The following is a 23,325-nucleotide window of genomic DNA, read 5'->3' as shown; positions in this document are numbered from 1 at the left end:
GTTGTCAGCAACACAGGGAAAAGATTCTTGTGCGTTCTTACAGTGTCCCTTTAGAAAGTGAACGCAACAGAGTCCACGTCAGTGTCACCAGAGATCATATTCGATTCAGCATGAGAAAGATACACACAGGTCTACAATTAGGGCCACAGACCATTTGCTGGTCACCACCTGGAGAACTGTGCTACCCACAATTAAGGCTCTATGCATCCGAAGAAGTGAGGTTTTTACTCACGAAAGCTTATGCCCAAATAAATCTGTTAGTCTTTAAGGTGCCACCAGACTCCTTGTTGTTTTTGTAGATACAGATTAACACGGCTACCCCCTGATACTTGACACAATTAAGTTGAGATTTAAACACAGCTACTAGTAACTGGTTAGATTATGTTTTTCTACTGGGCACAAGGCTATTTGTTTGCTTTTAGGTCATGGTGATTTAATGCCGCTCATATCTTTCATCAGGACAAACCTGGAGTCCGAAGTCCCCATTTAGCCACAGGGGCTAAACTGCGTGGAAGTAGCCGGGGCTTCGGCCAGAATCCCTGCCAATGGGCCTCACCAGCAGACAGACCCTCAAGTTCTGTCTCCATGTCTCATGCAGCCTCTCTGCTGAGGCTGCTGACAGAGGCCTGTTATGGCCATCCAGGATGGCAACTTTGCTAAGCGCCTGGCCACTAGGAACTGGACAGAAAGCCAGTCACACAAGGGCCACTGAATGGCCATGGCTTTTAGTCACTTCCAGCCTGGGCTAGATTTGAGCAGGGGATCTGGGGGTGAAGGGCTCTAGATACCTCCCACTCCCCCAAGCCAGCCAATTCTCACACCCCCAATCCCCAGCTGCTGTCACAAGCCTTGTAACACATCTGTGGTGTTACACACACACACTCTCCAGCAGGACTTTATCTGGGGGGGGGGGGAACCTCAATGGATGCTGCTTCTCTGGGAAGCATGGGGAAAAGTTGGGACTTGGGACATGTGAGCAGGGTGTCTTGTCATAGGAACAGTGACTAGAACAGGAACACACCAAGAGGGGTCCTATAGGAGCAGGAGCCTGATATGAGGGGGGAGGACACACCGGAGTAAGGGGGGGGGGTCTTATGGGGCAGGGGAAGGTGCATGTGTTGGGGGAGGGAGGTAAGCACATCCATGCACATCAAGGAGAATTAGAGGTTTCCCACAGATGGAACCACCCAGGGAAGAAGGGCTGTTATAGGGGCAGATGCTATAGGAGAGAGATCCCTATAAGGAGACGTCACTATAGAGGGAGTATAGGTCCCCAGGGGAAGAGTCCTTATACAGGCAGTTACTACAGAGGGAGGGAGCTCCCTATAGGGGCAGGCACTATATGGGGAGAGCACATCCCCAAGAGAAGAGAACCCCTATACAGGGAAGCCCTATGGGACATTAAGTCACTATAGGGAACCAGCAGGTCCACAGGAGACAGGGAAGCCCCCTGAATTAGTAAGCCCCTATAGGAGCAACAGCTATAGGGGAAGCCAGCACCCTATAGGGGCAGGGCGGGTCCCAGGGAGCAGAACCCCTAAGGAGCCATGGCTAGGGGGGAGGGAGCCCCCTATGGGGGCGGGGCGAGTCCCACACAGCGGAGCCCCTATAGGAGCCATAGCTGCGGAGGAAGGCAGCGCCCCATAGGGGCAGGGGGCCCCGCACTCACCGTGCCCAGGCCGCTCCCCGCCACGAACGCTCCTCACCTCCGCGCCCCACCGCAACCTGTTACCTTCACCCAGGCCCCGCCCCCGGCCCCGGCCATTGGCCCGGGCTCCGGGCAGACCCGCCCCCTCCCTCCGCGGCGGAAAAAGCCACGCCCCCACCGCCCGCCACCCCGCCCTCGTTGGCCCGCGGCCAGCCCAGTGGGCGGGGGCGGGCAGGAGAGGTCACGTGGCTCCCCCAGGAGGGAGGGGGCGCGCCGCCATCTTGGCGAGGGTGGGGTTCGAAGGAGACGTTAGCAACAAGCCCCGCCCTGCGCAGCCCCCCACCCCCAATCTCCCGGGGCTCCTCCCCAGCTAGCGCCCCTCTGGCCTGGGCAGCCCCCCCCCGCTCCCTCAATGTCCCCCCCCAGCCCGATCAGCCTCCCCACCTCTCTGTGGTCCTCCCAGTGCTCCCCCCGCCTGGGCAACACCCCCCCCACATCCCCCTGTGCTCCTCCCAGTGCTCCCCCCGCCTGGGCAACACCCCCCCCACATCCCCCTGTGCTCCTCCCAGTGCTCCCCCCGCCTGGGCAACCCCCCCCCCACATCCCCCTGTGCTCCTCCCAGTGCCCCCCCGCCTGGGCAACCCCTCCCGTGCTCCTCCCAGTGCCCCCCCGCCTGGGCAACCCCTCCCGTGCTCCTCCCAGTGCCCCCCCGCCTGGGCAACCCCCCCCACACACCCCTCTGTGCTTCTCCCAGTGCCCCCCCGCCTGGGCAACCCCTCCCCCCCGTGCTCCTCCCAGTGCCCCCCCGCCTGGGCAACCCCCCACTCCCTCAGTGCCCCCCCCCAGCCCGATCAGCCTCCCCACCCCCAATCTCCCGGGGCTCCTCCTGAGCTAGTGCCCTTCTGGCCTGAGCAGCTGCCCCCACCTCCCAGTGCCCCCTCCCCCGGCCTGGGCAGCCCCCACACACACCCCTCTGTGCTCCCCCACAGTGCATCCTTCAGTTTGGGTGTCTTTCCCATCCCCCCTCTTCTCCTTCCCCAGTGCCCCCCGGCCTGGGTAGCCCTCTCTCACCCCCCTGTTCTTACCCCAATACCCCTCCTAGCCTGGGCAGCTCCCTCCATTTCTCTGTACTTCCTCCCCAATGCCCCATCCCAGGCCTAGGACTGGATCCACCCCCTAGTGCCCTCCACCCCATAGGCCTAGGCAGGGCAGCTCCCCACCCTGCCCCATGTCTTTCTCCACTTCAGATCTGTGTCTAGGCCAGGGGTGGGCAAACTTTTTGGTCTGAGGATCACATCATGGTTCCAAAACTGTATGGAGGGCTGAGTAGGGAAGGCTGTGCCTTCCCAAATGGCCTGGCCCCAGCCGACCCCTCCCACTTCCTGCCCCCTGACTGCCCCCCTCAGAACCCCTCAACCCATCCAACCCCCCCCGCTCCTTGTCCCCTGACCGCCCCCTGCTGGGACCCCCCCCACCCCTAACCACCACCCCCGGACTCCACCCCCTATCCAACCCTCCCTGTCCCCTGACTGCCCTGATCCCTGTCCACACCCCCATCCCCTGACTGCCCCCCCACAGAACCTCCGCCCCATCCAACCGCCCCCTGTCCCCTGACTGCTCCCTGGGACTCCCCTGCTCCTTATCCAACCCCCCCACTCCCTGCCCCCTTACCATGCCGCTCAGAGCAGCATGTCTGGCAGCTGCGCCGGAGCCAGCCACACCACTATGCTGCCTGGAAGGAGCTCGCAGCCCCGCTACCCAGAGCGCTGGTGGCACGGCGAACTGAGGCTGCGGGGGAGGGGCTGGGGGTTCAAGGGCTGGGCAGGATAGTCCTGGGGGCCGGATGTGGCCCGCAGGCCATAGTTTGCTCACCTCCGGTCTAGGCACTTCCCTGCACCCCTCTCCCTGATGTTCCCTATAGAGGCCTGGGCAATTTCCCCCTGTATCTCTTCTGTTCCTGGGGATGGGAAGGTTCCTTCCACCTCCCTGAACCAGTCTCCCCAGTGTCCCCCAGACAGGCCTGGGGAAAAGCAGCTATCCCAGTGCCCCCTCCCCAGTGTCCTTCCCACCTACCCCCCCACAACTTTCTTAACACCGGCCCTGGGCATCTCTGCATCTCTTCCCATGTCTCTGTCTCTTGCCTCCTCTCCCTTTCCCTTTCTGTCTCTCTTTCTTCTGCTGCCCGTCTCCCTCCACAGTTCAATGTGAGCAATTTGTGGGCTTCTTCATCTCCAAAGTGCCCAAGGCACTGTTGGTGCTGTGCAAAATATAATGCTCCTTTCCCCCGCTTTCTCACTGTGACTTAAAGCAGCTGGACTAAATCAGTCTCTCTCCTCTGATTTCTTAGCTTGCTGTACTGCCTTTCAGCTCCATGAGCTTCATGGCTTTATCTGCACAGCTCCCCTGAAATGCAGATCCCCCCCAGGAGGTGGGCACAATGCCCACAACAATGTGGCAAGGGGAAGTTTTGGCCGTGGGTCACTTCTGTACTCTTAAATCACTTCTTTCCTTCATTCCCTCCCACTAGTTTCTCTTTTCTCTCTGCCAGGACTCATGTGGTGTAAGTAAGTACACCTCTACCCCAATATAACGCTGTCCTCGGGAGCCAAAAAAATCTTACCACATTATAGGTGAAACCGTGTTATATCGAACTTGCTTTGATCCGCCGGAGTGTGCAGCCCCGCCACCCCCGGAGCACTGCTTTACCGCGTTATATCCGAATTCGTGTTATATCGGGTCGCATTATATCGGGGTAGAGGTGTATATAAGATATAAGTACTGAAGATCAGGGATAACTGGGTGAAATCTCCTGGCCTGTGTTATACAGGAGGTCAGATGAGATTGAATGCGCCTTTCTGGCCTTAGAATCTATGGGGGTCTACACTACAAATTGACATCAGTACAACTGCAGCACATCTGGTGAAGAGGCTTTAAACCAACAGGAGAGAGCGCTCCCTGTTGGCTTAATAACCTCACCTCCACGAGAGGCGGTAGCGATGTTGGCTGTGCCTCCCCAAACAGCCTGGCCCCCGCCAGAAGCTGTCCCGCCGACATAGTGCTGTCTACACTAGGGGTTAAGGTCGGTATAACTATGTCACTTAGGGGTGTGGGTTTTTAATACCCCTGCGCAACAAAGTGATATGGAAGTAAGTATGTAGTGTAGACCAAGCCTAATGAATCTAAGGCCATGCCTACGCTTACAACCTTACAGCGGCACAGCTGTACTGATACAGCTGTGCCGTTATTAAGATCGCTCGTGTAGTCACGTTATGCGGATGGGAGAGAGCTCTCCTGTCAACATCATAAAACCAGCCCAATGAGCTGTGCACACGAGCGCTTATGCTGGCAAAACTTCTGTTGCTTAGGGAGGTGGTTTTTTTTCCACACCCCTGAGCGACAAATTTTTACCGACATAAGTGCTAGTGTAGACATGGCCTAAGATAGATCCAACACCTTCTCACCACCAGCGTGGCGACCAGAACAGTTGCTTTTTAGTTTGGGTTTGTACCTACATGCAGTATTTCGAACTCTTGTGATTTTTATCACAAGTCGCACTGTATTTGGAGTGTTTCTTAAAGCCCAAGGTCCTGGCAACATGCAATTAGGTGAGACTCTCCACTTTAATTAAAAAAAAAAAAAACACCAAAGGCTAATGTCTAACCCTCAAGATTGCATGTAAAAGCTTGTAAACATGACCTGAACATGACCCTAAATGCTCAAAAAACAGAAGTCAACTTGTAAAAAAAAAAGTATGTATTTTTAAAAAGATCTCCTTATTTTAAAGCTCATGTTGTGATTTTTGTTTTGTTTTTATAGCCTGATTGCCCACTGTGCTGGCCATTCTCCCACCACAGTGCTGAGGTTCCCGTCCGGCCCTATTTAAGATAAGAAATAATGCCGTGGATCTCAAAGTGCTTTGCACACACTCATTTGCAGTATTGCTAATACAGTCATGATACTCCCTAGCTTTTATATAGCGCTTTCTGTCAGTAGATCTCAAAGCATGTTAGTCAGCACTTATACAAATGTTGAGTCATTTACCCTCACGCTAAGTTAGAAGAAGGAAACAGGTGCAGAGAGATAAAATGACTTGCCCTAAGTCTTGCAGTGAGTCCATGGATAGAATCCAAGTTTCCTGACTCCAACTTTTCTGATCTGACTTCTAAACCACATACGTACTTTGAAGACTGGTAAATAATGTGCCTTTGCTACTTAAAAGACAAACTCTTTGTAAGCTGTCAATCAAAACATAATGTCAAGTAATAGTGCATAGCCCCTGCGGGATCTCTAAGGTTCCTAATTATGCAAAAGGTGGGTCTGTATCAAAAGAAGATAAAGTCGAATATCATATAAATAGGGGTTAGTCATTTTGCTGGAGGTGCTACTGCCATGATGTGCATGTTGGAAGAACCATATAGAATAGATCAGTTCCTGACGTAAAGGGTTAGGAGTAGCTCTGTGACGTTCATCAGGAGGAAAAGTTACCCCTGACAATTCACAGTGATTGCAAAACTTCAGCCTAATGCAAACTGAAACGAACCCTGAGGGTAGGGCTAGGAGTGCCCTCAGTTCCCAGATGAGATGGGTGCATCAGGCCTAAGAGTACTTTGCCTTTCTCCCAAGGATTTCTAGGCGAATAGCGTAGCTGAATTCGACGTATCGCAGCCGACTTACCCCGCTGTAGGGACGGCGGCAAAATCGACCTCTGCGGCTTCCCGTCGACGGCGCTTACTTCCACCTCCGCTGGTGGAGTAAGAGCATCAATTCGGGGATTGATTGTCGCATCCCAATGGGACGCGATAAATCGATCCCCGAGAGGTCGATTTCTACCTGCCGATTCAGGTGGGTAGTGTAGACCTAGCCTTAGTGAGGTTTCTTGCGTATTACTGATAGGGGGAGTGAGGCTCCTTCTAAGTGAAGTGACTTGCTTAAGGTCAATCAGCCAGTTTGATGTCCCCATCCTCTCTTCTAACTACAAGACTAAACTCCTTCTCTGAGTTGGAGATAAAAGGAGGAGTCTTCTGCTTAACTTCTAGCCCACATAATGGACGTGACACAAAGTTTACAAATCATAGAACGAGATGGTTATATAATGGACTTCTTTATCCTTTTCTCAGAGTGTGGGCACTGACTCCACTATTGCATTAACAGATCCTGCTACACAGTTCGATTAAACAAAACCCAATCTAAATTCCGTTTACTAAGGCCAGGTATGTCTACACTTAAAACGCTAAAGTGGCACTGCTGCAGCCGTGCTTGTGTACCGCTTCAGTGTAGACCCTCCATACAGGGATGGGAGGGGTTTCCCCATCCCTGTAGTTAATCCACCTCCCTGAGAGGTGGTAGCTAAGTCAACGGAAGAATTCTTCTGTCAACCTAGCGCTGTCTACACCAGGGGCTGGGTTCTACAAAAGCGGATAGCAATCAATTCACTCTCGGGAACAGCTTTTTCAAGCATTGCGTTGCTTGGATCTTGGGTAAGGTTACCATATTTAAAAAATAAAAAAAGAGGACACTCCACGGGGCCCTGGCCCCGCCCCTTTCCCACCCCGGCCCCGCCCCAACCCCGCCCCTTCCCCACCCTAACTCCGCCCATTCCCCGCCCATTCCCCAAAGTCCCTGCCCTAACTCCCCCTCCTCCCTCCCAGTCACGCGAAAAGGGCTGCCCAAGCGCTACCAGCTTCAAGGTTTGCCGGGCAGCCCCCAGACCCTGCACCCCCAGCCGGCGCTTCCCCAGCACAGCTGGAGCCCGGGAGGGGAAGCGCCCAGACGGGGGCGCAGGGTCTGGAGGCTGCCCGGCAAACCCGTGAAGCCGGTAGCGCTCGGGCTTCGGGCAGCCCCCTTGCCTCCGGACCCTGCGCCCATGGCCAGGCACTTTCCCTCCCGGGCTCCAGCTGCTCTGCTCCTCCCCTGACTCTTCGGCTCTGTTTAAGAGCCAAGCTGCCCGAGCGCTACCGGCTTCGGGCAGCCCCCATGCCTCCAGACCCCGAGCCGCCGGAGCAGAGCAGCTGGAGCCCAGGAAGGGAAGTGCCCAGCTGGCGGCTTCGGGTCCGGAGGCACGGTGGCTGCCCAAAGCCGGTAGCGCTGTCTCGGGCAGCTTGGCTCTTAAACAGAGCCGAAGTCTGAGTCAGGGGAGGAGCAGAGCAGCCGCGGGAGAGGAAGTGCCCGGCCGGTATTTTTCCCGGACATGTTCGGCTTTTTGGCAATTCCCCCCGGACGGGGGTTTGATTGCCGAAAAGCCGGACATGTCCGGGAAAAGCCAGACGTATGGTAACCGTAATCTTGGGCCCCAAAATTGGACATGGATGCAACAGGGAAGCAACTCCAAAGCAGACATGTTCCTGCCCCTCATTGTCAAAGTGGTTCCTCAAAGCCTCTCTGATGTTAATAGCAGCCCTCTGGGCTCCTCTGACAGCCCTAGCATCTGGCTGTTCAAACTGTGCAGTCAAGCGCTCTGCCTCAGTGCTCCACCCATGAGCAAAAAATTGGAATGTGTGCGCCATCAATCGCCCCGCCTCAGTTAGGGAAACCCATCTCTGCAAAGCCATCCACTATTTCATGCACATTTCTCAGAGTCACGGTCCTATGCAGTAGGATGCGATTTATTGCCCTGCACACTTGGAGTAATACAGTTCCAGCAGTGGACTTTCCTACTCCAAATTGATTTGCAACTGACCGGTAGCAGTTTGGATTCGCCAGCTTCCACACAGCGATGACAACACGTTTCTCTACCGGAAGGGCAGCTCTCAATCAGGTGTCCTTGCGCCACAGGTCAGCACATGGCTCCATGAAAGTTGCTTTACACATCCTAAAGTTCTGTACCCATTGATCATCATCCCACACCTGCATGACAACCTGTTTGCATTTGGAAAGTGGAAAGACTTTTGGATAGACTTGACAAAAACTAGACAAGCCATTTACAACACAAACTTTGCTTCTCTGCAAAGAAAAAAGGACACTAAACTATCTAAACTGCTATATGCCACAAGGAGCCACCACACTAGTTCCCTTCACCCACCCAACAATATTGTTAATCTTTCCAGCTATACTCTTAGCCCTGCATGACAATGCAATCCCACCAATCAGTGCTTGTTTCCCTAGCCCCAAAGCGATGGACTACCCTACCGTATGCAGCTGCTCTGTGAACGCACAAAGCACGGATAAATTGCTGCCGTTCATATCACACTCGGGTGCCTGCGATTCATCCTCTGCTAACTTTGCAAGTAACTCTGCGAGTAAGTGTGTTGCCATGCACGATGTCCTCAAGACAGCTAACAGCGCATAGGAGAGAAGTGCAGGATCCATCCTCTCTCACTGCAGATGCTGGCGCGCACTACACAGGGCTTAACAAGCTGGTGCTTGGGGCGGCCAAGGGAGAGGGGCGGCACCTGCGGCAATTCGGGGGCGGCAGGTCCCTCACTCCCTCTAGGAGTCGCGGCTTTTTTTTTTTTGCTTGGGACGGCAGAAATGCTAGAGCCGGCCCTGGCACTACAACAGACTGACAGTTGGAAAAACGGCGCGAAAGGAAGCCAGAGACCTTTGGAGGGGTGGGACACAAAGCGGTGCATGACGGTACATTTTGCACATCTCAAGATGTGCCGTGCTCCATTTCCGCATTCCCACAACACCTAGCGACGGAGGGTGTCACCAGGCACTGTGGGATACATACCCACAGTCCATTGCTCTCGCTGTCGACAAAGGTGCCCCAAATGTGGACACGATCTGTCGACAGAGGGAGCAAATGTAGACACGCTTTGGCCACTTTGCTTTTGCCGATTTTCCCTTGGCAACATTAGTTTCATCGAAAAAACTTGCAAGTGTAGACAAGCCCCGAGAGAGAGAGATCTGGAAGCGGAAGGGTGAGTTTTTAATTGAATGCTTGGCTACAGTATCCCATGTAATCTGCAAACAAAAGGTGGATAACAAATGCAAATAGCTGCTGAAGGTGGGTCAGATAAAAAGCATCTGTCACTTTAGATGACTGATGGGCCACACGTGCCCCAAAAAACACAGGTTCTGGGTCCAGAGGTTCTCTCTCTCACCAACACAAATTGGTCCAATAAAAGATATTAGCTCATACACATTGTCTCTCTAATATCCTAGGACTAACATGGCTACAACTATGTTGCGCACAGGTTCATTCAGGCAGACAGCAGGTAATACTGTGTTGTTATCACCATGCACATCCTGTATAATTAAATTAACTCTCTGCTGGTTTGCTGCAGATTTTCTTTGTCAAGATTTTTTTTTAAACTATGGTGTTTAAAAAAGATCAAAAGCAATATTCGAAATCCCACATTGGGGGCGGGGCAGGGGGAATCTATCATGGTAACAAAGTGATCGGTGCCTACAAAAGGGTTATTGCTTTATGGGAATACCAATTAGGCCTGGGCAACACTAGAAAATTAAATCGGCTTACTGATGTTGCTCAGGGGTGTTAAAAATCCACACCCCTGAGCGGCACAGTTAAGCTGACCTAAACCCCATTGTAGACAGCGTTCCATTGACCTGCCTACCATTTGTCACAGAGGTGGATTACCTCTGCTGACGAACTCCTCCTGGAGGTACAAGTATTGTCTACGCTGCTACCGCGGCGCAGCTGTGCCATTGTAGCAGTTCAAGTGTAGACAAGCGGCAAATTCCTAGCGAAAGTACCTGTTTCAGTGACTTTCACTCCCCAGGGGATTTTTGGACTTTCATCCGGACCCTTGTCATGACTCAAAGACTGCTGGTGATAAACTGAGTCAATATTTTGCTGTTATCACCACATGGTCTACGAACCTTTTGAAATATTTCCTTAATAATACAGTGCTCAATTTCTTTGATGTGCCCAAGTAAATGTGTGCAGGGATTTTTACATTGATTTGAATTGATGAAAAAAATTAACTGTTCCACTCTGGTAAAATGTAGGTCCTTTAATATCATTGTAGCATGGCAATATTGTACAGAAGTACCATATTTAAAACTGTATCAGTTCACCCCAAAAAACCGATCGTCTCCGAAAGAGCTTTTATTTTGCTACTCTATCAATTACAAAAAAGTGTTTTACAATTTTTTTTTACTATTTTGGGAAGAAAAAACATTATTGTAAATAATCTATAGGTTTTGCAACTACCATAATGCAGCACATGATGGCCTCTTGGAAATCCATTGAGGGGGCAAGTACAGAACTCAGATCTACTGCTCCTGAAACTCAGCCCCCTGCCACTTGAGCTAGAATAATAATACCTGGCTCTTATAATCAGTAGATCTCAAACTGCTTTACAAATAAGTAGCAGTATCCTCATTTTGCATATGGAGAAACTGAGGCACAGGGAGGGACCGTGCCACTTCAGTTTTCCATGGGTCACCCAGCAGGCCAGTGACAGAGCCGGGTATTAGAACCCAGGTCCCCTGAATCCCAGTCCATTGCTCTATCCATTATTCATGGTATGCAGTATAGGAGTTATGACACATAGTTGAGCAGTTCTGATCCCTTCCAGTAGAGGGCACATTAGCCGACTCATTGAAATATCCTGACTAACAGATATGTCACCTTTCATCCCTCTGGGATTTCTCACAGCTACTTTATTGTATTCTGCCAGTTTACAGTAGAAATTCTGAACGATTCTTAACTATGGAAGATGCTAGGGGGTTTCTACTGCCGTAAATACAGTCTATATTTAAACCATTACAGTGGTACACCTGCAGCACTTCAGTGTAGATTCTCCTGTTGATGTAGGTAATCCACCTCCCCGAGAGGCGGTAGCTAGGTCAGTGGAAGAATTCTTCCATCAAGTTAGTGCTGTGTGCACCAGGGGTTAGGCTGGCGTAGGTATATCTCTCCACATCTCTGAGAGACGTATCTATGATCACAGGCACAGACTTTCCAATGTGCCGGGGAGTACTCGACCCCCAGCTCTGGCCAGGCCCCGCCCCCACTCTGTCCCTTCCCCAAGGCCCCAACCCTTCTCCACCTCTTCCCGCCCCCACCCCTTCTCCCAAGTCCGTGCCCCCACCCCACCTCTTCCTGCCTCCGCCCACCCCTGCCCCACCTCTTTCTGCCCCATTCCGCCCCCTCCCCCAAGTGTGCATCGCTCTCGCTCCTTCCCCCTCCCCCCTCCAGAGCCTCGGGCATGCCGTGAAACAGCTGATCACGGTGGGCAGGAGGTGCGGGGAGAGAGAGAGGGAAGCGCTGATCGGCGGGGCCTGCCAGCAGGCAGGAGGTGCTGGGGAAAGAAGGGAGCTAATAGGAGTGTTGCCGGTGGGTGCTCAGCACCCACCACTTTTCCCCCGTGGGTGCTCCAGCCCCAGAGCACCCATGGAGTCTATGCCTATGGCTATGATGATGTAAGTTCCCAGAGCAGAACAGCCGTAAGTAACACAATGGATGCCTGAAATAGGTTTGTTGGGAATCCCCAATAATATAGGTTCTAGCAAAGGAGAAGGAAGAGAATCACTTCTTTACTAATGCACCCTGGTGGCACTGCCAGAGACAAAATGGACACCCATTTCCAGCTGACTCCCTTGAAGAGTAAAGGGCTGAGAGGGCCAAGGGATGGAAGGTGGGAGCATAAAGGGGTGGAAGATTAAAGGCTTTGGGTGAAGCTCATTCTGGGTTCACGCGGCTCAGCCATACAAAATAATATCAGTAACCTTTGATAAACCTGTTCCTGCGATTCCCAATAACACACCATATAAGTCATTTAATGATTACTTTGACGCTTCCATCTAAGGATCTCACTTTACAAATATGAATTAATTTAGTTTCACAGCCCCCAGCCTGGAAGGTAGCTGAGAAATGTTACAAATGAGGAAACTGAGACAAAGGGAGATCTATTGGCCTAGCACTGCATATTCTCAACCTGCATTGACCTGGTAACACTCAGGCCATGTCTATGTTACCATTTATGTCAGCAAAACTTATGTTACTCAGGGGTGTAAAAAACCACACCCGAGTGGCATAAATTTCGCCGGCATAAGTTGTAATGTGCAAAGCACTATGTTGGTGAGAAAGTTTCTCCCGCCGACATAGCTACCGCCGCTCGTGGAGGTGGTTTTATTATGCTGGCGGGAGAGCTCTCTCCTGTTGGCATAGAGTGTCTACATGAGCCATTTTCCAGCGGCACTGCTGCATTGGTCCAGCTGTGCCAATGTAAGCTCTCTAGTGTAGACATGGCCTAAGACTAGTCAATAGGGATTTAGGCATCTGGGAGTAAGGATCTGAGGGGGCCTACAACTCCCATTCTTTAACCCTCAGCACAGATTCCTGCTAAAGTCATCGGAAGTGGGATTGGGCCCAGAGTGGTTACGTGGAACGTCTGTGGCAGAACCCAGGTCTCAAGACGTCTAGGCTTGATCCACAGATCTGGCCTTCCTCCTGACAGCTCCTTCCTAGAACACACATTACAGTGGGTAGTTTGCCATGCATTTCTTTCATCCACCACCATTGTGTTTGCTGTGGGAACTCATCATGAACAGAAATGATGTGTAACTTGGCTCTAAAATGTCATTCAAAGAAGCTGGCTCTTATTATCAGCCCGGGAAATTATTTTCACTGAGTGATTCAGGCAGACATGTGGTTCATGAAACACAGTCGCCGAAATTGTTTTCTCGCTGGGTAATCAGCAGCTCGTTAGCTTTAATCATATCACTCCCCTTGTCACTTCCTTTTCTGTGTGTTAGATGGCAGAACAAAGCATCAGAGTGAGGAGTGAATAGGGCACAAGGGAAGGGGGATGTCATTCTACATTGCTGGCTTTTTGTAAATTGCACTGACTAACTCTTAATTGGATGCTGAGTAGTTTAAACAAGAGATCCCAAAACGGGAGGCAGAAAGACAGCTGGGTTGGATTTGCATTGTCAGAAGTCAAGAGGAGGGGGTGGGGCAGTGTGCTGCGGCTCAGATGAATTGGGACTAAGGCCTTGAACGCATATGGGATTGTAGGGTTACCATTCGTCCGGATTTACCCGGACATGTCCTCCTTTTTGTGCTAAAAATAGCGTCCGGGGGGAATTTGTAAAGCACTCACAATGTCCGGGATTTCCCCCTCCCCCGGCACAGCAGAGCGAGCGGCTGGGAGGGCTGCAGGAAAGTCCCGGGCTGGACTCCGGAGCAGCTGGAGAGGAGCTCCGCCCTGCATTCTGAGCAAGTGTCTCAGCACAAAGTGCAGCCCTCCCCTTTTGCAACTGGGAGCGGTTTCTGCCATGCAGCGTAGCAAAACGGGAGGGAGAGCACTTTGTGCTGATACAAGGGCAGCTCTCCCCTGCAACCCGGTCCGGACCAGGGACCGGGTTTTGTTGTGCAGGGCCAGGGACCGGGTTTTGTTGTGCTGGGGAGCTTAGCCACGTGTCCAGCTCGCACAGAGCCCAACACCCTGTTCTGAGCAGCAGGGTAAGGGGGGGCAGGAGAAGGGGCAGGAGAAGGGGCAGGGAGGTTCTGGAGGGGGCAGTCAAGAAACGGGGGGGGGCTTTTTGGGGGGAGTGGAGAAAGTTTTGGGCAGTCAGGGTACAGGTAGGGGGTAGGGTCCTGGTGGGCAGTTGGGGGGGGGGTCTTAGGAGGGGGCAGTTAGGGGACAAGGAACAGGGAGTCTTAGGTAGGGGGTGGGGTTCTGGAGGGCAGCTAGGAGCACGGGTCCCAGGAGGGGGCAGTCAGGGGACAAGGAGCGGGGGGGGGGTAGGGGGCTGGGAGTTCTGGGGGGGAGCTGTCAGGGGGCAGGAGTGGGGAGAGGGATCGGAGCAGTCAGGGGACAGGGAGCAGAGGGGTTTAGATGGGTTGGGAGTTCTGGGGGGGGCTGTCAGGGGGCAGGAGTGCGGAGAGGGATCGGAGCAGTCAGGGGACAGGGAGCAGAGGGGTTTAGATGGGTTGGGAGTTCTGGGGGGGGGGGGGGGCTGTCAGGGGGTGGGGAGTGGTTGGATGGGGCGTGGGAGTCCCAGGGGTCTGTCTGGGGGTGGGGGTGTGGATAAAGGTTGGGGCAGTCAGGGGACAAGAGGCAGGGAGGCTTAGATAGTCCTGGGGGGCAGTTAGGGGCAGGGGTCCCAGGAGGGGGTAGTCAGGGGACAAGGAACGGGGGGAGGGTTGGGAGGTCAGGGGGGGCGGGAAGTGGGAGGGGCAGGGGCGGGGCTAGGGCGGGGCTCCTCCCGTCCTCTTTTTTGCTCGCTGAAATATGGTAACCCTAATTTCAGTCATCATGGCCATTCAACAGTGTAACTTCCCCAGTGCAAATTTCTAGTATACAAAAATGCAAAACCAATACAGGGGCCCCAGTGCAGCTTATTCATGCTAAACAACTGGGTAAATTGCATCAGTGGAAATAGCAGTTATACCTGTCTACATTACATTTATACTGATGCAACTATAACAGTGGCTGTAACTGGGACAAACCCCAACATACAGGAGGGCTAAGTGTTGGGGAATTGCGTTCATACCAAGGGTTGGATTTAGCTCTCAACTCATTTGTCTGGTCTAAGTTTTTTAATAGAATTAGATTGGCCAGGATATTGCACTGAGATGTTGTGACATGATGGATGGCATTGGGTTTTCACTCCATGCTGTTATACCAGCATGCATTACCGATTTGCAGGAAACCTCATGATCTTCTGAGTGGTAGAGGCATGTCTTGCGATGCGCCATGTTGGGATTCTGCTGGGAATATCTTGTTCTGCAACACACAAAAAGAGCAACTCTGAAGGTGAGGTAAAGCGGCATCCTTAGGCCAGTCATAACTACAATGGCCAATTATCCAAATAAGACAGTTACATGATTATTATATTTACTTATGGATCATATTCAAACATAGGGGATAGCTTTGGGCAGGGAAGTTCTGGTATCCTAACTACCCTCAAGCCCCAGGGCCAGTCCAGGGTAGTGAAATGTTCCTGCTAAAATGACGAGCAATGGAATAGTTAATAGCATTTTCCATGCAAAGCACCATCAGTAGGGTTCAGAGTTAACACACCATAGCGCTGAATGAGGGCAGGTCACAGCTCCAAGAGCCACTGTTTCCGTGCGGCTTTGTTGCTAGCAGGGCCTCCCTCACGGTGGCTGCACCCACAGGCCCTCCCAGGAGGAACTGGGAGCCAGTCCTCACCCACGCCACACCCAAGATGGCGCCCTATGGGACTCGCCTGTTTTCTGTGGGGGCCACGCTCAAGATGGCGGCGTTCGGCGTACGGCGCGCGGGAGGGGACAGTGGCTGCTGCGCCTGCGCGTGGCACAGGCTCTGTCAGCGTCAGTCCGCGCCAGAGTGACTAAGATGGAAGCCGGGGGGATGCGGCTGCCGTTCTGGGCCGGGGGCCCGGCCCCGGGGGAGCTGTACAGCCTGCCCTGCCTCAGCGCGGCCGGGCCGGGCCTGGAGTCCCAGGCCGGGGGCGGGGGCCCCCTCACGCGGACCCAGTGAGTGACCGGGAGCCGCTTTCGGTTCGGGCCGCGGCCTCATGGGGGGCGGCGGGGGGGCCTGCCCTGGGGGTGGGGGCCTGCGGGTGGAGGGGGGGGGGGCTTCGGGGGGCAGGGCGTCTGGGGGGTGGCAGAGGGGGCGGGGCTGGGAGAGGCGGGGAGGAGAGGGGCTAGGCTGGGGGGGGCTCGTGGGTGGAGGGAGGATTTGGGGGGCAGGGCGCCTGGGGGGTGGCAGAGGGGGCGGGGCTGGGGAGGAGAGGGGCCAGGCTGGGGGGGGAGCTCGTGGGTGGAGGGGGGCAGGGCGCCTGGGGGGTGGCAGAGGGGGCGGGGCTGGGGGAGGAGAGGGGCCAGGCTGGGGGGGAGCTCGTTGGTGGAGGGGGGCTTTGGGGGGCAGGGTGCCTGGGGGGTGGCAGAGGGGGTGGGGCTGGGGGAGGGGAAACTGAGCTGGGAGGAGAGGGGCCAGGCTGGTGGATGATTGGTCTGGATTGGGGGGGGGGGCTCGTGGGTGACTGTGGAGGGGAACTAGGGACTTGCAGATCTTGCGGGGGGCTCTGAGGAGGGGGATGGTGGCTGGGCGAATCCACAGGGCCACATGGGTGGGGTGGGGGGGAGATGGCTGAGAGCATGGAGGACACAGGTGAATTGCTGGGGAGGGGATAATGTTGGGGTCTTCTGGGAAAGGGGTGAACAGGGTTGGCTCCCCTAAGGTCACTGGAGGCTGGTGTTTCCGTAGCCCCTATTCTATGTGCCTGGGCTGCCCTGGCATTGTGCTTTCTGACCCATTGATCCCCATGTAATCAGCAGCCCCTGGGCCCAACCCCCCCATTGGGTTCATTTGGAGCAGAAGTATAGTCCGTATCTGTGAGTCAGGCTCAGGAGAGGCGTAAGGGCCGCTATAGAAGAGTAATGCTGCTGTTGGCTGTCCAACTCAGGGAGCACTGATGGTTTTGCTGGTCTCCCCAGGAATCCCATGGTGACAGGCACCTCGGTGCTGGGAGTGAAGTTTGACGGCGGTGTGATCATCGCTGCAGACATGCTGGGCTCCTACGGCTCTCTGGCCCGGTTTCGTAACATTTCCAGGATCATGAAAGTGAACGATAACACTGTGCTTGGCGCGTCTGGGGACTACGCTGATTTCCAGTACCTCAAGCAGGTCATTGACCAGATGGTGTAAGTATTTCTCCTCTGCTGACCCATGGAAGCAGACCTTCCCTCTCTCCGTTAGAGGGAGCCCCATTTTCCAGGCAGGGCAAGCTTGCACGCTCATGCCTATGCTGCGGATACCTAGACGTTGTTCCGCTAGACTTTACTGTAGTAAAGAACAGAATTATCAGACCCATAGATGAACACGATATGTTGGGGAATAATCAACACAGCTTTTGTAAAGGGAAATCATGCCTCACCAATCTATTAACATTCTTTCAGGGGGTCGGCAAACATGTGGACAATGGTGATCCAGTGGATGTAGGGTACTTGGACTTTCAGAAAGTCTTTGACACACTCCCTCATCAAAGGCTCTTAAGCAAAGTAAGAAAAGCGGGAAGGGCCTTTCCTGGATCAGTAATAGGTTTAAAATATAGTAAAGGGTAGGAATAAATGGTCAGCTTTCACAGTGGAGAAAGGTAAATAGCGGGGTGCACCACGGATCTGTACTAGGACCAGTCTGTTTAACATATTCATAAATGATCAGGAAGAAGGGGTGAACAGTGGGTTGGCAAAATTTGCAGATGATACAAAATTACTCAAGGTAATTAGATCCAAAGTTGACTGCGAAGAGTTACAAAGGGATCTCACAAAACTAGATGACAGGGCAACAAAAAGGCAGATAAAATTCAATATTGATAAATGCAAAGTAATGCATATTGTAAAACATAATTCCAAGTATACATACAAAATGATGGGGTTTAAATTAGCTGTTACCATCAAGAAAGAGATCTTGGAGTCATTGTGGATAGTTCTCCGAAAACATTTCCCCAATGTGCAGCAGTAGTCAAGCTAACAATGTTGGGAACCATTAGGAATGGGATAGATAGTAAGACAGAAAATATCATTCTTCCAATATATAAATCCCTGGTACGCCCACACCTTGAATACTGCGTGCAGTTCTGGTCGTCCCATCTCAAAAAAGATGTATGAGAATTGGAAAAAGTACAAAGAAGGGCAACAAAAATGATTAGGGGTGTGGAACAGCTTCCATAGGAGGAGAGATTAAAAAGACTGGGATTGTTCACCATGGGAAAGAGATGACCGAGGGGGAATATGGTAGAGGTCTATAAAATCATAAATAGTTGGAAGAAAATGAATAGGGAAGTGTTGTTTACCCCTTCACATAAAACAAGAACCAGTGGTCTTCTGATTAAATTAATGGGCCGTAGGTTTAAAAACAAACAAAAGGAAGTACTTCGTCACACAACGCACAGTTAACTTGTGGATCTCGTCAGGGATTGTTGTGAAGACTAAAAATACAACTAGATTCAAAACAGAATTAGATAAGTTCTGAGAGGATAGGTCCATCGATGGCTGTTAACCAGGGTGATCAGGGATGCAACCCCATGCTCTGGGTGTACCTAAAACTCTGACTGCTAGAAGCTGGCGTGGTCGATGGATCACTCGATAACTGCCCTGTTCTGTTCATTCCCTCTGAAGCATCTGGCACTGGCCACTGTTGCAAGACAGGATACTGGGCTAGATGGAACATTCGTCTGACCCAATATGGCCATTCTTATGCTCTCTAGGTTTGCCAGTCCAGCATCTTTCATTAACACTAAAATAAGCAAAATATTTTAAATGAATGTAACACAAATACCCCAAACTAGTGTTTACAAAATTAATTAAACCAGATTTTAGCATCTCTGGAGCTGTTATTTTAAGTGGGAGCTCTTTGTCCTTCTGTCACTGAGAGTGCAAACTTGTCTCTATCCTTTAAGGTCCCACCACTACCATGCCTACTTATCTGGCTTTGAGCATGCAGACTAGCTGGAGATTAATACAGGGCTATTGATTCTTGATCTGCAGTCTCCTTCACCGCAAGAAGGAAACACAATTTCTGCACGACAAATCTCTCCTCACAGGCCCAGTGTCTCTCCAACAAAGGGCCTATTAACAGGTCTCTCCAGTTACCCATAATTTACTTGAGATCTATGGCTGATGACCTGTAAGAACGCAGAGCAGGTGTGCATTTGCTTTAACGGCCTGTGAGGATTTAGTATGTCTTATTGCTAGCCTGGCTGGCAGGGGTGGGGGCTGTGGTTAAATCTAAATAATGTCAGATGGTTGGTAGGTTTTTAAGTTGTCTAAAACTCTTCTCTGTACTAGAATCGATGAGGAGCTGTTGGGAGATGGTCACAGTTACAGTCCAAAGGCCATTCACTCCTGGCTGACCCGAGCCATGTACAGCCGGAGATCCAAGATGAATCCGCTCTGGAATACTGTCGTTATTGGAGGCTTTTACAATGGGGAGAGGTAAGTCCTGCTCAAGCTATGCGGGATGTGTAGCGTAAAATCTCTGCTGCGTTTCCATTTCAGGGACTCAATCCACTCCCCGCACAATAGAAATAGGTGTCGTTTATAGTCCCTGGTAGAATAAAGCTCAGGGCTTGATTTAAGGAAGGACAAACAGTAAATTTGAAAGATCTAAAAATGTTTGTAAAGCATAGGAAAGGGCTTTCAATATGGTCTTACCAAACTTTTGTTATTAACTAATCTGAGGTCTTCGGGCATCACTTTGCTGCCTCTTTCAGATCAGACTATATCTTGTCTTGTATCATGGTGCATGGATATTTTTCCCTTCCATTGCATGAGCCAGATTTTCAGTACTGGGGCACACGACTGCCTATATAATTTGCATATGCAGTTGTTGCAACTGAATGTGTAAATTGCTTCCCTTGTGTGTGCAGGTGAGGCCTGCCTTTTGTATACACAGTTGCATGCTCCTGCCATTATGGCCCTTGGTGTCCCATAGATCAAATGCACTCTCTCTCCTGCCCCCTCCACTCAATTTACAGCCTTCTCCTTGCTTCTCCTCAGGGACAGCCTGTCTAGGAGAGAGAGCCCCCATTCAACACTGACTGATGGCTTTTTTCCTAAACCACTTCATAGGGGAATGGGCCCTCACTCTATCTAGTAGTACACATCCCGCTCGAATGCAGTCTGCTACAGTGGGAAATACTAGAGGGTATTTTAAAAAGAGGAGTAAGCAGTGTACTTGAAGGCCAGAAAATACCCTGACCCCAAGCAGTTCTTTTGAGTAGTAGTCTGGAAGCTTGTTTGACGCTTGGCCTCGAAAGAACTATCTGTTAAAACAGGAGCCACTGAACATTCCTTCCTTTAGTTGCCTGTGTGCCCAGAGTTATCAGCTGGACTTCACCTTTTTCTTGGCTGGCCTGAGGGGTGTTTGCTTTGTCAACTTGTGCTGGAGTTGCATTTGTAAGCTGGCTACAACCCCAGGAGGGTTCTGATGTTTCTTCCGTGCAACCAGGAATGAAAATCTCCATCATTGTGTGTTCAGTTTTCTAGGGTACGTTGACATGTTGGGTGTTGCCTACGAAGACCCTACACTCGCTACTGGCTATGGAGCGTATCTAGCTCAGGTAAGTGCTTGTAGAACATGGATTGGGAACTGTAGAGAGAGGCAGCATAGTTTAGTGGCAAGAGCAGGGAAGTGTGAGTCAGAGGCTTGAGTTCTGTGCTGTGACTAGTGAAAGCAACAGAGCAGCATGAACTGCAACTTCAGCTTCGTGGAATTGTTATTGATTTTTTTTTTTTTTTTTTTTTAAATGCAGCCATTAATGAGAGAAGTCTTAGAGAAGAAACCCATCCTGACGAAGGATGAGGCCCGGGACCTGATTGAGCGCTGCATGAAAATCCTGTATTACAGAGATGCCCGATCATTTAACAGAGTAAGTATCCTGCCTTGGTGTTCCCTGGTCATCCTGCAGGAACTGCAGTGCCTGTTGTGCTGGCTGAACTGACATGCATTGTCCAGCCTCTAAGTTGGTGTGATTCATCTTCAGTCATCATACTCTGCTGTCTTATAGCAACTTCCTTCCCCTGACTTCAGAGGGGCTTAGAGCTGCTACGCCTCACAGCACCTCTGTGAGATAGTGAAATGGGGAGTATATTTGTTTGAGATGTGACTTGCCCAGGATGTCACAGGTTGTTTGCAAAGCTGGGAAGAGAGCTCAGTCCTTGTTCCCTGCTCTTTTCAATCCAGCTTTTCAAGACTTGCAGTAGTTCCTCCATCCCTAGCAACAGCAAAACGCAGTTTGCCAACTACCAGACAGAACTGGCAAGGAAACTATCTTAGTCTCAAGTTTTTGTAAGGATATTTAAGTAGGCAAAATACACCAACTTAGCTGATGTTTCTCTGAACATTTCGGATGCGGGAATTGACATTAGCGCTTATTAGAATGAGTCACTCCAACTCGCTGACTTCAGATAAGGAGTGTCAGGGCTCAGCCTAGTCCTTCAGTTAGCTGTGTATGACCTAGGGTGACCAGATGTCCCGATTTTATAGGGACAGTCCCGATTTTTGGGTCTTTTTCTTATATAGACTCCTATTACTCCCCACCCCCCGTCCCGATTTTTCACACTTGCTGTCTGGTCACCCTAGTATGACCCCTGCTTTTGTTGGGCAAAAGGTAAAGGTAATTGAATGTGAAGCTAACTGAGTAGTTATGTTAAAGCAAATTAAGTTAACCCTAACAATTTTTTTCAGTGAAAGGTGAGCTTCAGATATTCATTATTTGGTCATAAACTATTATTTACCCCATGTCAAAGCACTAGGAATCTCAGATTTCATTTGCATTAGTCAGGCTTTACTGGCAATTCTAATTGTTGACCTCCTCCTTAGTACGAACTTGCCATCGTGACCGAGAAAGGAGTTGAAGTGGAAGGACCTCTGTCCGTAGAAACCAACTGGGACATAGCACATCTTATCCGGTAACTTGCCAAAAGTCGTACACTTCACTGAACACTCACTGACAAATGTCTTGTAACTTAAGGCCAGCTTCTGCCCTCAAGCTTCTAACTGCCCTGGGAGTTGAGCCTCCGTCTGGCCCTCATGGGGTGGGGGTTTTGTAGATTAACTTAAAAAAAAAAAAGGGGGGGGGCATTTAGTTGTGTTGCTCTGCTTTTGGAACAATATTCCTGCTTGGTGCAATAAGTTGGGTGAACCTGGGTGCATGAATGTATAGTTCTGGCCAGGAGGGGGAAAGCATTTCTTCTAGAAAACTCTTTTCTGCACCAAGGGATAGCTTCTAAGGTATTTGAGGTTGGCTAAATCTTGGACGTGGTTGCTTTGTTTCTATGGCCAGGTTTTGAAGCCATTACTAGACAGAGGTCTCTAGGGAAGAGAGAGGCTGCTGACTTAACCTGTTCACCAGTTTTCCACTGGTCTTGGCAACTGCCTTTTATCAAGCATTGTGTAAACACCTAAAATACCCAAATCTGTTTTTCCAGCTTACTGATGTTGACTCTGGTTTGTGTGTTCTGCTTGTCTTCAAACCTGACTCTTTAAAATCTCTTTACAGTGGCTTTGAATGAAATCTGAAGAATTGCTTGACGCTGGTGCATCCATATCGCCTTTCATGTGCACGGTGTAAATCAGTTATCTACCAGAGCTTAGAGCTCTGAGTGACCCTGAGTTGTACAAGTTTTGTAAATGAAATAAATATGTTGAAACAAGTTTGCGTGTTTATGGTGTTTAAGCTTGAAAATGTACTCTGCCTGGGACATCTAAAACGGGTGGTGTACCAGAAGAAGTCTCATTTTTAGCTTTACTGAACAAGTAACTAAGAGTCGGAAGCAAAGGGTCAGAGCATTTGAGGTTCACAGGGAGTCAGATGTTAACTCTGAGAAATTAACTACTTCTAATGGTTGGTGGTAAGTGTAGATGTATATGAGCCTCTTCTGGAAGAGGCCAGGATTTAATGGCGCATCCGGTTTGTGCTGGCAAACTTACCTTTCACAATTGTCAGGGGCCTAGCCGTGACTTCACCTTCGTTGATAGAAGGCTGTACCTGTTCTGTCCTATAAGCATAGCATATTTATTATAAGACATTCTCTTAATCATAGCTGCAGCATGGGTGCTATATAGACCCTCTAATGCAGAAACAGATGAGGGATGGACAACAGTGGGGTCTCCTACTCTACACACCCCTTACTGGCCTTTAAGTCTAGCAGTTGGACATCTTGTCTTGTACTGGTCCTGCTTCTGTCAGTATAGGCCACGCACTACTCCCTCTATGCTTAGAAAGTGCTTTTATCCAGTGATCTCACTGTATATACAGATTAACTTAAAATA

General features: G+C 51.1%; 2 protein-coding genes across 4 annotated transcripts in view; one reads left to right on the top strand and one right to left on the bottom strand.

Annotated features, from left to right (window-relative positions):
- Window positions 1–1,774, bottom strand: part of CGN (cingulin) — a 65,267-nt gene extending 63,493 nt beyond the window's left edge. For 2 of the 3 annotated variants that reach the window (XM_008170385.4, XM_065574459.1), the window contains exon 1: window positions 1,670–1,774. The gene's annotated coding sequence lies outside the window, so the exon portion shown is untranslated. The remainder of the gene's footprint in view (window positions 1–1,669) is intronic. The other variant, XM_065574458.1, reaches the window with a different exon arrangement.
- A 14,067-nt stretch (window positions 1,775–15,841) lies between these two features.
- PSMB4 (proteasome 20S subunit beta 4) lies at window positions 15,842–22,706 on the top strand. The gene is made up of 7 exons (XM_065574740.1): window positions 15,842–16,022; window positions 16,986–17,192; window positions 19,338–19,484; window positions 20,530–20,611; window positions 20,804–20,920; window positions 21,874–21,962; window positions 22,553–22,706. Exons 1-7 carry the CDS (start codon window positions 15,883–15,885, stop codon window positions 22,563–22,565), a joined length of 795 nt encoding a protein of 264 aa, XP_065430812.1. The 5' UTR covers window positions 15,842–15,882; the 3' UTR covers window positions 22,566–22,706.
- Window positions 22,707–23,325: the final 619 nt, after the last annotated feature.

This window comes from Chrysemys picta, chromosome 20 (assembly GCF_011386835.1).
Source record: "Chrysemys picta bellii isolate R12L10 chromosome 20, ASM1138683v2, whole genome shotgun sequence".
NCBI classification, from domain to species: Eukaryota; Metazoa; Chordata; order Testudines; family Emydidae; genus Chrysemys; species Chrysemys picta.
Note: the sequence above shows the minus strand (reverse complement) of the source record. Positions and strands in the feature narration are given on the sequence as shown.